The sequence below is a fragment of the Octopus sinensis genome, linkage group LG15, assembly GCF_006345805.1.
Source record: "Octopus sinensis linkage group LG15, ASM634580v1, whole genome shotgun sequence".
Lineage (NCBI taxonomy): Eukaryota > Metazoa > Mollusca > Cephalopoda > Octopoda > Octopodidae > Octopus > Octopus sinensis.
Window position 1 is genome coordinate 40043381 of NC_043011.1, and position 17599 is coordinate 40060979.

Sequence of the window (17599 nt, forward strand, 5' to 3'; positions counted from 1 at the left end):
CAGGTGGCAAGAGAATTGATAGGGGATGGTTGAAGAGACTTGGTGTCTCAGTCTGTGTAAGAGGTTTATTACCTCACTTTTGTGTGTTTTATTTTGTAAAAACACAAAAAAATTTTGTAAAGAGACAAAAAAAAATTTTGTAATAGAACAATTATAAAAACTAAAGTTAGAGGTCTAATACCTAATTTTTTTTTTTTTTTTTTAAATAAAGAATAATGTATTAGAGAAGCAAAAATTGGCAGGCATTATTTGTCTTCTATCAATATCATCCTTTTTCATCATTCATCTCATTAATGTTTGTCCAGCACACAAGCTACTATGTGTCATGCCTTTATGGCAAAATTTTGAAATAAAGCAGTACTAACACCATCTCATACCATGAAGGTCCACTCAGATACCTCATCACCACTTATATTCCTTCCCAGCTCTACCTCATCACCCTCTCTTCTAAAATGTTAGTAGTCAGGTAGCGCCACTGCAGCAAGAAACCTGTTCTGCTCTGGTTCTTTTCTCCCTTCTCTACTACATTAAGTTCTCCCTCCCTCATTTGGGGTTCATAGTCTTGCAAGCTGCCCAGTAACTTCACGGGTGCTAGTGGCACACACACACACACACACACACACACACACACAAAAGCACCCAGTAAACAATATAAAGTGGTTGGCATCAGGAGGGGCATCCAGTTGTAGAAACCATGGCAAACAGACATGGGGGCATGATGCAGTCTGTGAACCCACTGGATCCTGTCAAACTGTCCAACCCATGCCAGCGTACTATATGGACATTAAATGATGATGATGATATATCTATCAATGGCTGCTCTAGTCTTGTGAAATCTTACAAGGAATTTATTCAAACTGAAAAAGTACAACACATCGTTATAAATGTAATATTGGAAAAGCTAAAGTAACAGCAAATTATATTTTTGTATTTTCTGTAACAAACAAACAAACAAATAATAAATAAATAACCAGAGTAATTTCAACAGTATGAAACACCAAGGGTAAATTGATTAAATCTTTAGAATATCATCTTGCATATTTTAAGGTTACTCTTATTTTCTCTCTCTCTCTCTTGCTCTCTCTCTCTTTTGCTCGCTTGTCTGATTTTTTTGCAACAAAATTTTATCAAGATGTATCATCTGAATACCTTCCATATTCTTGCACAACTGCATAAACAATTTATCAAAACGCAGAAGGTAGAGTAGTTTGCTTCCCAACCGCATGGTGTCAGGTTCCATCCCAAAGCATGGCACTTTGGACAAATGCCTTCTACTACAGCCCTGGACCAGCCAAAGCCTTATGAGTGGTGTGTGTGTGTGTTCTTGTTCTTCTTCTTTTAATGTCCTTTTTTCAGTCTGGCATGGGTTGACAAGAGCTGGTAAACTGGAGAGCTGCATCAGGCTCCCATTGTTGGTTCTGCCCCTCCTAATGCCAACCAGTGTACTGGGTGCTTTTTACAAAGCGCCAGTACCAGTAAAGTTACCAAGTACACTTACGAGACAAAGACCTCTTAGTTGAGAGAATGTGGAACCGAGGGAAATGGCTGTGTGCCAGGTGAGAGGTTCAAGTTTGATAAAGAGACAGGGATGGTCGTCTTACTATAGGGGGAATATTTGGCCTCCCCAGTAGGACAAAGAAGGAAAAGGAAGATGGGTGGGAGTCAGTCAGTTTGTGTATGGGTGTGGGAGGATATGCAAGTGTATGTGTGACTGTATATGTGTATGTGTGTTTTCCTTGTTTTGACAAAGCACCCACTACATTCTCGGAGTGGTTGGCATTAGGAAGGACATCCAGCTGTAGAAACTCTGCCAGATCAGATTGGAGTCTGGTTCACCAGACCTCAGTCAAATCGTCCAACCCATGCTAGCATGGAAAGCGGATGTTAAATGATGATGATGATTATAAGTGAAATGGGCATTGTCATCATGCAAATGATGTCCTTTGTTTCCCATCTTCCATGAAAACACGCATGGAAACAAATGAAGGTTGGTGACAGGAAGAGCATCCAGCCATACAAAATGTGCCTCAACAAATTCCATCTCACCCATGTGAATGTAGTAAAATAGACATTATAGCTATGATGATGATGTTGATCAAAATATGGGTTATTTTTGTATTGACATTATTTTTACAATATCAACATACACATGCGATAAAATTGTTTAAATGTTTATAACCTAGTGTGGTGGTGTATTTTCTAAGTTAACATCTCTCTTTTTCCTTTTTCAATAACATATCTGATTTGTAATGGTATCGTGCCTAGATTAGATCTCAAGTGCCCGTTACGGTCTTGTATAACCTCATCAGGAACGTATCTTTGCTCGCTTACAGCTTTAGTCATCACATTTACACCACTGTATCCTCTACATTTACAGATCGGAAAATGGAAAATGTGACAAAAAAATAAATAAATAAAATAAAATAAAATAAAAGGAAAAAAAAAAGAGTTGAGATCCATAACAATTTTTACAAGAAATATAAGCTGAGAAAATAATTCATGTGTCGTCAAGAAAAAAAAAACTTCATATTTACCATGTGCCCTGTAAACATCTTTTTCTTCATGAATTTAAATCTGTTGAGAACGTTGAATATACAGATCTTGTTGTCCATCGATTGACACGCTAACCATTTCCCTAAAATTAGAAAAAAAGAATTTTTTAAATACAGTAATGTCTAATGTATTATTCTAGCAATATGTGAAGGCAGCAAGCTGGCAGAATCGTTCGCATGCCAGGCGAAATGCTTAGCAGTATTTCATCTGCTGCTATGTTCTGAGTTCAAATTCCGCCGAGGTTGAATTTGACTTTCATCCTTTCGGGGTCGATAAATTAAGTACCAGTCAAGTACTGGGGTCAATGTAATCAACTCTCCCTCTCCCCACCAAATTTCAGCCTTTGTGCCTATGATAGAAAATATTATTCTATCAATATGTTACAGGCCATTTTGACCGCATGTTATATGTTAATGTATATTCACTACAGCAATATCATTGTGAAGGTGTGTGACTCAGTGGTTAGGGTATTTGACTCGTGATTGTAAGTTCATGAGTTCGATTTGCAGAGGCGTATTGTGTCCTTGAGCAAGACACTTTATTTCACATTGCTCCAGTCCACTCAGCTGGCAAAAACAAGCTGTACCTGTAATTCAAAGGACCAGCCTTGTCACATTGTGTGTCATGCTTAATCTCCCTGAGAATTACATTAAGGGCACGCTTGGCTGTGGAGTGTGCTGCCACTTGCACATTAATTTTAAGAGCAGACTGTTCCATTGATCGGATCAACTGGAACCTTTGTTATTGTAACCAATGGAATGCCAAAATAGTATAGTAATATAGTATGGCAATATTGTGGTCTATGTTATGCTGATAAGGTAGTCTAAGTTATTTTGAGCAAGTATTAGGTCATTGTGACCAAGAGTTATATTCTGCTTTAGTGATGTTAACTTTGAAACTTCTTGATTCTAAGCTTTATTTTCATGTTAGAAATTTCTTTTCTAAGTCTTCTTCAATAGATACAGCTGAGAACTAGGTCGTGAGTATACAGGAGTTCTCACAGACAGCTGAAGAATTAATATGCAGAGAAATAAACAAACAAATGAATGTGTGGGCCTGTAGACATAAAGTGCATATTCACATCTACAAACACAGCCATTCTTATTGTGATACGAAATATGAAAAACTCCCACCAGAAACTTACCGTTTGGTGATAAGGTGACAGCTGGCATGGAATGCATTGAAGGGTCTGCAATGTACTTGAAATCAACTGGTACATCCCTGAAAATAGAGAAAACGACACTGAAGGACTGAAACAAGAAATGATTTAATGATAGGAAATCCATTTTCTGATCAGGAATAAATTTTTCCAGAAGAGGAAAATCTGTGGTACATAGAAGTTAACCTTGAATTGAAGTCCTGGTCAAAATACCTGCTGCAAACTGGACTCTATTAAGAACATCTAAGGGACAATTGGCTTTGTTAACCTGGCAATGTATTAGGTCAGTAGGGAACAGTTCATATAAGGGGCTTCCACAATCTTGTGTTAGTCAAATGTCACCTGCAAAGTCTTTGCTCAACTTGACACTTGTTTGGTCTCTTCTAATGTACAGTGGAATTGAACATGAAAACTACATGTTGGTGAAGTGCACTTTTTAGCAACACAGCCATGTTCGCATGCTCAGGGTGCCATAATTGCAGGACGTTTACTGTGAACTCAAAGATAGCAAAAGTAAGGCTTGGAAAAGATCTGGTCTGACTATAAAAAGAAAACTTGACTAATACAAAGCTGTTACTATGACACAAAGTAGTGATGTGGTAACTACACTACTTTATGATTGTATAACTGGGACAGTTAACCAAAGACATGCCAAAAAGACTTAACTATTTTCACCTTCCATGACTGAAAAATTCCCAATACAACTTGTGTTAGAGAGAGGTAATTTGTTGTGCATATCTGTTTTTCTGAGTAAATTCCAGTTGTGAAGGAGTGGACATGTACACATACCCAACTCCAGATGCCCCAAACAGATCTTTGGTGAACTAGCAGTTGGCTTTCAGTCATAAGGTGCACAAAAGAAGTGATACAAAGACATGCTCAAGACAACCTTGAAAAAGGAACTTTTACCATTACAATCCAAAATTAGCAATCATCATTTTATTATTATTATTATCATAGAAAAAAAAAAAAAGAACATGGAGGAAAAGAAGAAAAAGAAAATCCAGCACTAAAAATTGCTGTATCATGGAACTTACCATTCCCAGACACGAAGACTTTTGTCATCTGAAGTAGTAACAAATCTACGATTTTGGTCAACAAAAGTTATGGTATTTACAGCGCCTAAATGACGATCATATTCCTGCATAATATCACCAGAACGAATGTCCCACTGGGAAAGAAAAAAATTAAATAAACATTACTGTGGTATTTGTCTGGAGTTAATACTCCCAATGGACATGTGGTGTTTAAAAATACAATACGTACTGGGTGTGGCATATACTAAGCCTGATTAAAACGTATCCGGACAGGCTATAAAAAGAAAACTATAACATAACAATTCAGAATTTAATCTCCTTCGAAGTAGTCTCCTTCTGAAATCACCCACTTTATCCAGCATTGCTTCCATTGCAGGAAGCATTCCTGAACCTTCTTATTTGAGTTAGTGAGCAGCTGTCTTGTGACATTTTCTTGGATTTCGTCAACAGCCTTCGTTTCAGGGTCATAGCTACAGACCCATGATTTGTCACCCGTTATGACTGTTTTCAAAAAGCTTTCCTCAACTCAAACATGGAGGTCCTGCACAGCTGAAACCCAATCTTTTCGGGATGATGATATTCCAAACACTTTACTTTCATGCACTGCTATAAACAACACAAGCGAGTGAGAATGTTATAACAGTATGTCTGCACGACAGAGTTCAATGTCAATCTGTGCCAAGTGGTTTCACTCTGCATACTTTAGCTGTTACCATAGCAAACAGTTCCAATACACTTTGATTAGACTTTGCATATTTAACTATTATTATTCATTTTATAATACAAAAAAAAAAGTTTCAGGTTTTGCTAAGTCAAAGTTTACAGGTTGATTGTAATATTTATTGACAATATTTTACACCTATTTACAATTCATAATGGCCACCCTTTGCTTTCACCACAGCCCTTAATTTTTTCTCAACTCTTTTATCACTTCACAGTTCTTTATACCAGCCATTTCCAATGCTACAATTGATTTGTGTTTTGTTTGAGCTGCGGTAAGGATGCCCTTCCTAACGCCAACAACTCCGTGAGTGTAGTGGGTGCTTTTTACGTGCCACCGGCACAGAAGACAGTCAAGGCAGCGCTGGCATCAACCACACTCCATGATAATAATAATAATAATGGTTCCATATTTTGGTCCAAGGTCAGCAATTGGGGAAGGTGGGGACATACAACACTACTGACCCCAATACTTGACAGGTACTTTGTTCTACCGATTGAAAAAGCATGAAAGACAAAGATGACATCAGTGAGCATCATCACAATATGGATTCCTTTTGTTTTTCGCTTTTATTTTTTTTATTTGAATAACAACAACAAATGTATTTCACTTTGCGGTTTCTTGAATTCTAATACTGTAGCAAATAACTATGACTGCAGCCAAAAAGTGGAGGGGGGGAAGAAAAGAAAGATGAAGAAAAGAGATAACAATAAATAATAATTACACACACACACACATCAAAAGAAGATGCTCTCTACTTACACAAACAATTTTCTTGTCTGAAGTTCCTGCTACAAATAAATTCTGTTTATCTTCATCAGGATTGAATTTCACGCAATAAGGTACTTTACGACTTGAAAAGGGAGAAATACATTGACCTACAAAACAGTAAATAAATAAATAATGAAATAAATAAAAGGGCAAAAAATTCAGAAAAAAAAAAGTTTATAAAAATAACAAAACAGCAGCAGTAATAGTCATGTTATTGTCAATATTTGTTATTTTTATTGTTGCTTAGCCCTGAGACAGACCTGACTGGACAGAGGAATTATGATGAATGGCAAGTTATATCAGACATGACCTGCATGCCTTTTAGTTTATTTTCATCTTTGTTGTTTGTTTTCGTCAAGGGACTATAAAAATGCAGGGTTTGAAGGGTTTAGTCAAACAAATCAACTCTAAACCTTTGAACATTGGGCCTCACAGAGGTAATGACAGGAGATCGAGACCGTAGGAGATATGCTGTGATTGAGAAGACCCGGTAACAAAAGTAAGACCACAGCCATAGTCGATGCCAGTGTTGCATGTCTGATCCATTTAAAAGTATTCTTGATATGCTGGGTGAAAAGATATGCTTGAGAAGACTTGTTGAGTTAAGTAAAACCAAAATTGTAGCTGTGGCCAGCGACCCATGGCTGGCTCCCATGCTGGTGGCATGTAAAAAGCACCATCTGAATGTGGTTGGTGCCAGGTCCACCTGGCTGGCTCCCATGCCAATAGCATGTAAAAAGCACCATCTGAATGTGGTTGGTGCCAGGTCCACCTGGCTGGCTCCCATGCCAATAGCATGTAAAAAGCACCATCTGAATGTGGTTGGTGCCAGGTCCACCTGGCTGGCTCCCATGCCAATAGCATGTAAAAAGCACCATCTAAACATGGTCGATGTCAGTGCCCCCTTACTGGCTCCTGTGTTGGTGGCATGTAAAAAGCACCATCTGAATGTGGTTGGTGCCAGGTCCACCTGGCTGGCTCCCATGCCAATAGCATGTAAAAAGCACCATCTGAATGTGGTTGGTGCCAGGTCCACCTGGCTGGCTCCCATGCCAATAGCATGTAAAAAGCACCATCTAAACATGGTCGATGTCAGTGCCCCCTTACTGGCTCCTGTGTTGGTGGCATGTAAAAAGCACCATCTGAATGTGGTTGGTGCCAGGTCCACCTGGCTGGCTCCCATGCAATAGCATGTAAAAAGCACCATCTAAACATAGTCGATGTCAGTGCCCCCTTACTGGCTCCTGTGCAAGTAAAAAGCATCCACTATACTCTTGGAGTGGTTGACATTAGGAAAGGCATCCAGCTGTAGAAACATTGCCACATAAGATTGGAGCCTGGTGCAGCTGCTGGCTTTCCAGACCTCAGTCAAACTGTCCAACCTATGCCAGCATGGAAAACGGACATTAAACGATGATGATGATGATATAAATATACATATATATCATGATGATGATATATATATTATAATGTATGTAAACAAAGTTTGCTTTAACGTATTGAAATATACAGATATGGAATTATTTTATTCTTAAACACATAATGATAATGCTGAATAGCATAAATAAGATAGAACATCTTTATATTGCAGGCTGGCCGCAAACAAATTTTTCTGCATTATAAGGATGTTCTACTTTATGATATTCAGCATTATTATTATGTGTTTGAGAATAAAATATTTCCATATATATACATATATATATATATATTTATGTGCCGCCTGACTGTCTCACACGCTGGTGGCACATAAAAAGCACCATTCGAGCATGGTTGATGCCAGTGCTGCCTGACTAGCTCCTATGCTGGTGGCACATAGAAGCACCCATGACACTCTTGGGGTGGTGGGAGTTAGGAAGAACCTCCAGCTGTAGAAACCTTGCCAAATCAATTTGGAGCCCGGTACAACCTCCTGGCTTTCCAGTTCTCAGTCATACCGTCCGACCCATGCCAGCAAGGAAAGCAGATGTTAAACGATAAACAACACACACGTTGTTTAAGCTTGGTCTATTAATATATGGGTATTTATATATGTATACTTAAATATTCATTGTCTAAATGTCTTCAGTTTTTGCCTCCTTTCTGTAGGCATGTTTACACACACACACACACACACACATATATATATATATATATATATATATATATACACTCTGTTTAAGCTTGATCTATTAATACATGGATATCGATATATTTATACTTAAATATTGTAAAAGTATAAATGAGTCTAAAAATGTTCAGTCTTTGCTTTCTCTCTGCTTGCATGTAAACAAACATATACATTTTGTATATCAAACCCAAGCTGTTACATTTAATTTGTTTATCTGCATACCTGCTGACCTTGATTTCTCTTTACATATATATATCACAAACATATAAGAGTGATGACCACTAAGTGGACAGTGGTCATCCCTCTTATATGTATGTAATATAATTTTTCTGAATCTTCTGATTTTTCTATATGCTAGACCACTGGTTTTAACCCTTTTGAGATGCTCTGTGTTTCTTTCAATTAATATTAAATATAACAAAGAATTTAGCAAAATAACTTAGTTATCATTAAGCTAGTATTAGGAACATAAATTGTGACTAAGGTTTGGTGGAAGATTTTTATTCAAAACTTATGAAAATAAGACATTTGTAACCAGAGCCGGTTTCAGCCGGGTTGGTAACGAAGGGTTAAATTGATATTAATTAAATTAATATTCAATTTTTCACCTTTATTATTTTAAATATATATATATATATATATATATATACATACACACACATTCACATATATATCTTTTTACCTTTTACTTGTTTCAGTGATTAGACTGTGGCCATGCTGGGGCACTGCCTGTAAGAAATTTTAGTCAAATGAATCAATCCCGGTACCTATTCTTTTTTTTAAAGCCTGGTACTCTTTTGCTGAACTGCAAAGTCACACCGGTTGTCAAGCAGTGTTGGGGGACAAAAACCCATCCCAACTGACTGGCATCAAGTCACTCACAGATGCACCCTAGCTTCACCTGTGCACTGTCTTTCAATAATAATGGCCTCAGCTCCTCAAAGCAGGCTGGGCTTGTGACACCTCTACTCCAGACACTCCTTTCTTACTCATCTCTTCCCATCACTCTCGTTGAGTCCAACCCTCATCATGCCCAATCCTTCCTTCCTAGAATGTTGGTCAATGAAATTCCCTCTCTGTTGATATCTTTCTTGTAGAAATGTTGACTTAATAAGGTTCGGAAAGAACAATAATATCTTCAGTTTTATTCCACTAGCCAAGAAAGCCCTTGCTGAGGCAAAGGGCACTGCCCTTTCCTCCAGACCCAGCATGTAAAAAAAGAAGTAAAACTTCCTCCATTTCTGAAAGAGGGTGGTTACAAGTGGTCTTCCATGACCCTTCTCATGGCACACTGTAACCTATTCAGAGAGAGAGGGTGGGGCAGGGGAGATATCTGGGGCCTTACTTACTGACCGTCCACCTCAAAAAGATGAAAGGCAATGTTGACTTCTGTGCAATTTGAACTCAGAGCAGGAACAACTAAAGTGAGGCATTCTACCATTTCACCACCCTAGAACTCTGACAAGGAACTGAGGACCCAAAGCAAGGCAATATCCTACAATTACATTATCCAACATGTCCTTTATTTCACCAAGACAATATGCTGTAATTTAAAGGAGGTTTGGCTGCTATTTCTCCCACCTGATCAACCACCTGGAGGTGTTTGTGATTGGCTCATGTTTTAAGCAAGGTTGAAGCTGTAGCTCGTAGAAGCAAGATGATATGCTAAACAAACAAGAGATACATGTAAGAATTTGGTAAGTGTTGCTAAGTGATTCCTTAATTTACTTCAGACCAACTGATTTGCTCAAAGACAGCAAAGCAATGAGAGTTTGGTATTTTGATGAGAATAACAAATGAAGGTGGATTCAGTTTGTGAGAGTAAAGTGAGTAGGTTTTGTGCAGTTCACACATAGATGGATGTACATATTTACATACACACACGTAATAATATACAATAACACTAAAAGATGAAAGGCTAAAGAATGTCGTCAAGATTGTAAAACAAAAATGTACAAAAATCAACCAAAAAGCAACAGCAAAATATAATAAAAAAAAACATAATCCCAGATATACCTTTATGAATATATACCTACCCATCTCAATCTCTCTGTCTCCCTCTCTCTCCTCTCTCTCTCTCTATCTTTCCCTCTCTATCACATACACAAACATCAAAGATGTGTTGTGTTTTGAGCAGAAATGTCAGAATAACCCAGATAATGAAGAGTTAGGAGGCAGTTGTTTTTTTGATGTTGTTGTTGTTGTTGTTGTTGTTGCAGTTAAGGTGGTTGATGTTGAGTTAGGGGATGGTTGATGTCAGATTGTTGTCGAGGAGTGATATATAAATACATGTAGTGGTAAAATATTTTCTGTCAACATAGAAGATCAGCATGAAACAATCTTCTCCATTTAGCACAGTTCGTATAGGAAAGAGGAGGAGGAGGAGGCAGAGGATCTGAGTACAAAGCAAGGGTAACAGGTTCAAACCTAGACGTTACGAGAGTGTGTGTGCAAAAGAGAGAAATGGGAAAGCGAGTGTACATATGGTTTTGGTTTCAGTCCCACTGAGCAGCACCTTGAGCAAGTGTTTTCTACTATAGCCCCTAGGCTGATCAATGCCTTGAGTAAATTTGGTAAATGTGTGTGTGTGTTATGAGAATTTTGGTGTTTGTCTCTCATCAACTGTTTGACATCTGGTGTTGGTTTGTTTATGTCCCTTTAATGTAGTGGTTCAGCAAAAAGGAACTGATAGAAAAAAACCAGACTTAAAAACCAAGTGAAGGAGTCAATTTGTTCAACTACACCCTGCAAGGTGCTGCTCCAGCATAGCTGTAGTCTAGTCCACTGCCCCTAACAAGCAAAGGAAATATATGAGAAAGAGAGAAATAGGAGACGAAATGTGCATATGTGCATGCATGTATGTAGAGTTTCTTTAGAATCCACACTTGCTTCTAACAGTAAAAAGCACATTTTCAGTGTTACACCTGAACAGTACAGCAATCATCTCTGTAAGGGCACCATCACCACCACAAACGAGCAATAAATGAGAGTATTAATTACAAGTCCTAAATCATTGTCATTTTAACGTCCACTTTTCATGCTGGCATGGATTAGATAGTTTGACTGGAACTGCATTGGAGAGCCACACTAGGTTCCAGTCTGATTTGGCAGTGTTTCTACAGCTAGATGCCCTTCCTAATGCTAACCACTCCAAGAGTGTAATGGGTGCTTTTTACGTGCCACTGGCACAGGTGCTATTTACATGACCCCGGTGATGGCCATGACTACAGTTATGCTTGGCTCAACAAGTCTTCTCAAGCACAGCATATTGCCAAAGGTCTCGGTCAAATGTCGTTGCCCAGCATTCAAAGATCATGCATCACCACCTCGTTCTTCACCTCCATGAGGCCCAACATTTGAAGATCAGGCCATCAGCAATGGCCACGATTATGATTTCACTTGGCTTGATGCGTCTTCTTCTCAAGCACAGCATATCGCCAAAGGTTTCGGTCACTAGTCATTGTCTCTTCAAGGCCCAACATTTGAAGATCAGGCTACTGGCAATGGCCATGATTATGATTTTACGAGTGTCATTTACATGACACCAGCAACAGCCAAGACATCTAGGATGGAATTCTAAGACACTGTTTACAACCAGTGAACACACCGGATGATGAAGGAAAACAAAAATTCACTCAAACAAACATACATAATTCTCATTATCATCATTTTAATGTCCGCTTTTCCATGCTTGCACAGGTCAGACAGAGTTTATTGATACAATTTTTCTAAGGCCAGACATGTTTTTGCAGAATATTGATTTTTTGCAAACAACTTACAGATGCAAGTGCTGTTTTGGGGCCTTCATCTCAACAGCATTGCTGCACACCAGCCCCACCTCACAGAGATGAAGCCTGGTTTGCTAAATCAATTGGTTATTAGGTTTCACTCAATATTCTTCTCGCCATTGCTCATTGTCTCTTTGTAATCAAATCCAGTGCCTTGCCTTCTCCACTGTAGTCTGGATATCATTCATGGTGCTATTTGCTTTATGATGAGTTAGGCCTTCACAAGAAGACACAACCACGCATGCATACATAAAACACATACAAGATGAGCTTCTTTTAGTTTCTACTGATCAAATCTATTCACAAGGCTTTGGTTAGACCAAGGCTATAACAGACACTTGCTCAAGTTTTCATCAAAGGAATACCCTTGATTACAGGTATGTTTTGACTAAGGCTGAACTGGGGCTAAACAATAAGCAAAAAAGGTTAAAAGGTGTATCAAGTGGTGTATTTAGAATGTGACAAACAATGAAAAAAAGGTCTTACCCGTTTCAGTATCCCAGAGTTTACAATATCTGTCATAGGCACAGCTGAGGAAACTGGTGCCATCGTTATTGAAGCAAATGTCCCTGACTGCTTGTTTATGTCCCAAGTATGTCCTCACACACCGACGTTGATTGTACACTTCCCAAATCTACAATGCAAGATGATATTAATAATAATAATAATAACAATAATAATGATCAAAAAAGGAACTGAAAATTATTTTAAAATGATCCCTGGTTTACCATCCATGCAGGAAGTTCAAAAGATTGTCTTAACTGGTATGTCACTCGTACTGAGAAGAGTACTATCGCTGTGATTTTTCTTTCTCCCCCGCCCCCATTATTTTCTTTGTTTTTACATTTTCATTATATATATGATTTAAGTTCGTTTAACCCTTTCGTTACTATATTTCTGACCAAAATACACCCCTTATGTGTTTCAATTAATTTCTAACATAATCATAAATTTAGTCTGATATTCTCATTTAAATATGAATAGGTAAATACGGGCGGGTTTGGGCGGTTTGGTCACATTAACCAAAATTTTTTTCGGGCGGCTTTGGGTGGTTTGGTAATGAAAGGGTTAAGGAAAACACTTTCAATATGTAGATAAAAGTTGCTATTTTATTATTCCCGTTACAGCCTAATGATGCCAACTGGCAATACCAGTTTTTGGGAACTGCACTGAGCTCATCATCATCATCAATATCGTTTAATATCCGTTGTCCATGCTGGCATGGGTTGGACAGTTTGACTGGGGGCTGGCAAGCCAGAAGGCTGCACCAGGCTCCAGTCTGATCTGGCAGTGTTTCTACAGTTGGATGCCCTTCCTAATGCCAACCACTCCAGGGTGCCTTTTACGTGCCTCCAGAAGCCAGTCAGGTGGCACTGGCAATGACCCATGCATGCAGAGTACTTATTGCATGCCACCAGCACAGGAGCCGTGCCAATATAATGTAGGATAAATATAGCAATAACAATAATAGTTCTTGGATGGAACTTTTAAATATTTCAATGCATTGCTACACATGTTTCCACAAATCACATGTTTCTCAGGATCATAGTCCATATTCCTGGGATGATTACAGTACAGTCTGTGTAGTATCCATGGACATCGGATAGGTCATGTTCATACATTCGTGTCTTCAGGGCAAAATTGCATCAATGCATGTTTAACTGAGGGTTGTTTACCAATTTTGACCAATGAAAAGGTTGATTGGGATATGTGAGGTGGGAAGAAAGGAAGGAGTGGTAGTTACAAGGAGTGGAGGTGTGTGTGGTGATGTTGGACTCATTTTGCTATTTGAGTATGCTGATTTCAGGATGGGTGGTTTAGTTTAACCTTATTCACAGCAGGCCCCTCCTCAATGAATACAAAGAAGTCAGGTAAACAAGTTGACAAACGATACTTTCTTAAAATGATTTTTTAATTACTTATGGTGGTATAATGGTATAGCATATACCATTATAGAGGTTATTTTGTTCAGTTGTTTGTGTTCTTCCCTTGTTCTGTTATATGCTAAAGGCAATCAGCATTTTCCTATTTTCCTATGCTATACCATTATACCACCATAAGTAATTAAACGGTCATTTCAAGAAAGTATAATTTGTCAACCCAGGCAATGAACTTCAACAACTACATGGTTGTAGTGGCTGTACTTGCTGACCTGACTACTTCTGAATTCAATGAGGAGGGGCCAGCTATGAGTAAGATCAAACAAAAGAACCATACTACCCATCAGGACATCTGCACCCTCAAATAGCAAAATACCATATTTGATGGCCTATAAGATGCATGAGTGCATAGGACACACCCTAGACTCAGCTATGCTTTTGTAACATAAATTACCACTAAAATAATATTTTAATTCCTCCACTTATCTGTATAACTTTATGTTATTACCAGTAATTATAATCAATTTATTGCATCTACATTCGATATAAACATACCGTAGGCAACTATTCTCCCAAAAATGGCAACACATGTTTTGTAAACATGCATATGGTTTTGAGCGAGTTTCGAACCTACATTGAATGCAATGGATGCAGGAGGATTTTAAAAGCCATTTTGGGTAAAAAAAAAAAGTGCATCTTATAGGCCATCAAATACACAGTAAGTCCAACATCACCACACACAACACACACACCTCCACCTCTTTATAACTACCATTCCTTCCTTTCTTTCCATCATCTTCCAGCCCTCCCCACCAAATATACTCAGAAATGCCCACATACCCAAATCAACCTTTCCATTGGTCAAAATTGGTAAACAACCCTCAATTCAACATCCATTAATGCCATTTCACCTGAAGAAATGAATGCATGAATATGATCTACCTGAGGTCCATGGATACTACAGAATGCATTGTAATCATCCCAGGAATACGGTCTATGATCTTAAGAAACATGTGATTCGTGGAAATGTGTGTAGCAATGCATTAAAATATTGATAAACTCCATCCAAGGATTATTATTGTAATTACTATTTGTACATATATTGCATCAAGAGGTGCCGATCTCTAATTGCAGAGGGAACACGTGGAAGGGGTAGACCCAGGAAGATGTGGGATGAAGTGGTGAGAAAGGATCTACAAATGTTGGGACTCACAGAGAGGATGACAGGGGACCGAGACTCTTGGCAGTTGGCTGAGCTTGAAAAGCCATGTCACGCTAAGTAAAAGCATGGTTGCCTTTGCATACAGGCTCATTCCCTGCACCCCTCCCCCCGAACATCCCTAATCTTGCGGACTCATAAATGCTGGTGCCTCATAAAAAGCACCCATACCAGTGTTGCATAAAAGCACCCTGTACACTCTGTAAAGTGGTTGATATTGAGAAGGGCATCCAGCCACAGAAACCATGCCAAAACTGACATGGAACCTGAACAGTCCTTCAGCTGGTCAGCTTCTGTCAAACCGTCCAACCCATGCCAGCATGGAAAACATGCTAAATGACGTTGATGATGATACATACATATAAATATTTATTCTTTTGCTGAGTTACAATAAAATCTATTTAACATTAAAGAATTATTCAATAATTTTTGTAGAGTACATAGTTATTATACTTTTATACTTATAGGAGTGACAGTCACTTCAAAGTTTCAGACTATTAGCTTTCAGTTTTATGAAGGTTAGCAGGCCAAACATTTCGAAGTTACTGTTAACCCGCTTCTTGTAAAAGTATTGTGAGTGTGTGTATGCATGGGTTTGGAAATACAACCAGGAAAATAGAGCTCAAAACATGAGTATGACAACAACATCACATTGTCCTCTTCCTCTGTTTTCCATGCTAGTATGGGTTGGAAGGTTTGATCACAGCTGGCAAGCAGGAGAGCTGCACCAGGTTCCAGTCTGATTTGGCCAAGTTTCTACGGCTCAATGCCCTTCTTAGTGCTAACCACTTTACAGTATGCTGGGTACTCTTAACATGGTTGCCTTTGCATAAGGCAGCGAGCTGGCAGAAACATTTGCACACCGGGCGAAATGCGTAGCCGTATTTCATCTGCCGTTACGTTCTGAGTTCAAATTCCGCCGAGGTCGACTTTGCCTTTCATCCTTTCGGGGTTGATAAATTAAGTACCAGTTACGCTCTGGGGTCGATATAATCGACTTAATCCGTCTGTCTGTCCTTGTTTGTCTCCTCTGTGTTTAGCCCCTTGTGGGTAGTAAAGAAATCGGTGCTGACATGAGTACTTTTCTCAATTTGCAGAAGTTACAAAATGACAAGGGCCAAGAGTTCTGTGTTTTGGTAAAATACAAATGCATGAAACTCTTAGCCCTTAAGTCACTTGGTAACTCCTGACAATTAAATAAATAAACATACATGTATATTTATATTTAGGTGGAGGAGTGGCTGTGTGGCAAGTAGCTTGCTTACCAACAACATGGTTCTGGGTTCAGTCTCACTGTGTGGTACCTTGGACAAGTGTCTTCTACTATAGCCTCGGGCCAACCAAAGCCTTGTGAGTGAATTTGGTAGACAGAAACTGAAAGAAGCCCGTTGTATATATGTATATGTACATATATGTGTGTGTGTGTCGCTTGACAACCGATGCTGCTGTGTTTGTGTCCCCATAACTTAGCGGTTCAGCAAAAGAGACCGATAGAATAAGTACTAGGTTTACAAAGAAGAAGTCCTGGGGTCAATTTGCTCGACTAAAGGCAGTGCATGGCCGCAGTCAAATGACTGAAACAAGTAAAAGAGTAAAAGAGAGTAAAGAGTATATAAATAAAGTATAAGACAAGAAGCCAGAAACCTGTTCTACTCTAACTGTTTCTCTCATATGTTTATACCTACCATCTAGTATAAAGCTGCCCCACACTTGGCGTTTGTGGTCTTACAAACTGCATTGTGACCTCACTGGTGTTAGTGGCACATAAAAAGCACCCAGCATATGCTGTAAAGTGGATGGCATTAGGAAAGGTATCTAGTCATAAGAACTATGCTAAAACAGACACTGGACAACAATGCAGTCCCTGCAGTAAGATAAACAGACAGGCACAATCAGAGAGAGATACAAATCGATAAGTAGAGAGATAATTATGTTAATGTGGAAATATTTAGTATGTGGAGCATCAAGAAAAAAAAAATGTGTTGTGAGGAAAACAAATCTTATTTGCCAATGATTAATATTATTTCTCCTTTTCCTGGCAAGTATGGGTGACAACCCTGACCATTTATCAGCCTTGTTCCAACCTCCTCAGGAAAATCCTAGATAACACTGCACATGCTAAATCAGTGACGAATGATTCACTAGATAAATGTGTGATAATGCACATTTGTTGATGGCAGAAGAAGAAATTGGTTTGACATTGAATAATTTAGAGACACCAGCTGCTGGAGAAAACATTAAGTAAATTAACAGTAAAGTGTTTAATAAATGGAAGCAATAACAAGGTAAATAGTGGAAGAAAGCAAGACCTTTGGTTAACCCTCAAATAAATTTGGTTATATTATGATAGAACAAATGTCTTCG

The 17599-nt window shown here is 38.6% G+C and overlaps 1 protein-coding gene across 1 annotated transcript in view; it reads right to left on the reverse strand.

Annotated features, from left to right (window-relative positions):
• The window catches only part of LOC115219819 (pre-mRNA-processing factor 17), a 157701-nt gene that overhangs the window by 10142 nt on the left and 129960 nt on the right, over positions 1–17599 (reverse strand). Inside the window, exons 8-12 of the mRNA XM_029790099.2 lie at positions 12623–12770; positions 6233–6348; positions 4750–4883; positions 3698–3774; positions 2535–2635 (exon numbers count right to left, since the gene is read on the reverse strand). Of these exons, the coding sequence (XP_029645959.1) occupies positions 2535–2635; positions 3698–3774; positions 4750–4883; positions 6233–6348; positions 12623–12770 (576 nt within the window). The remainder of the gene's footprint in view (positions 1–2534; positions 2636–3697; positions 3775–4749; positions 4884–6232; positions 6349–12622; positions 12771–17599) is intronic.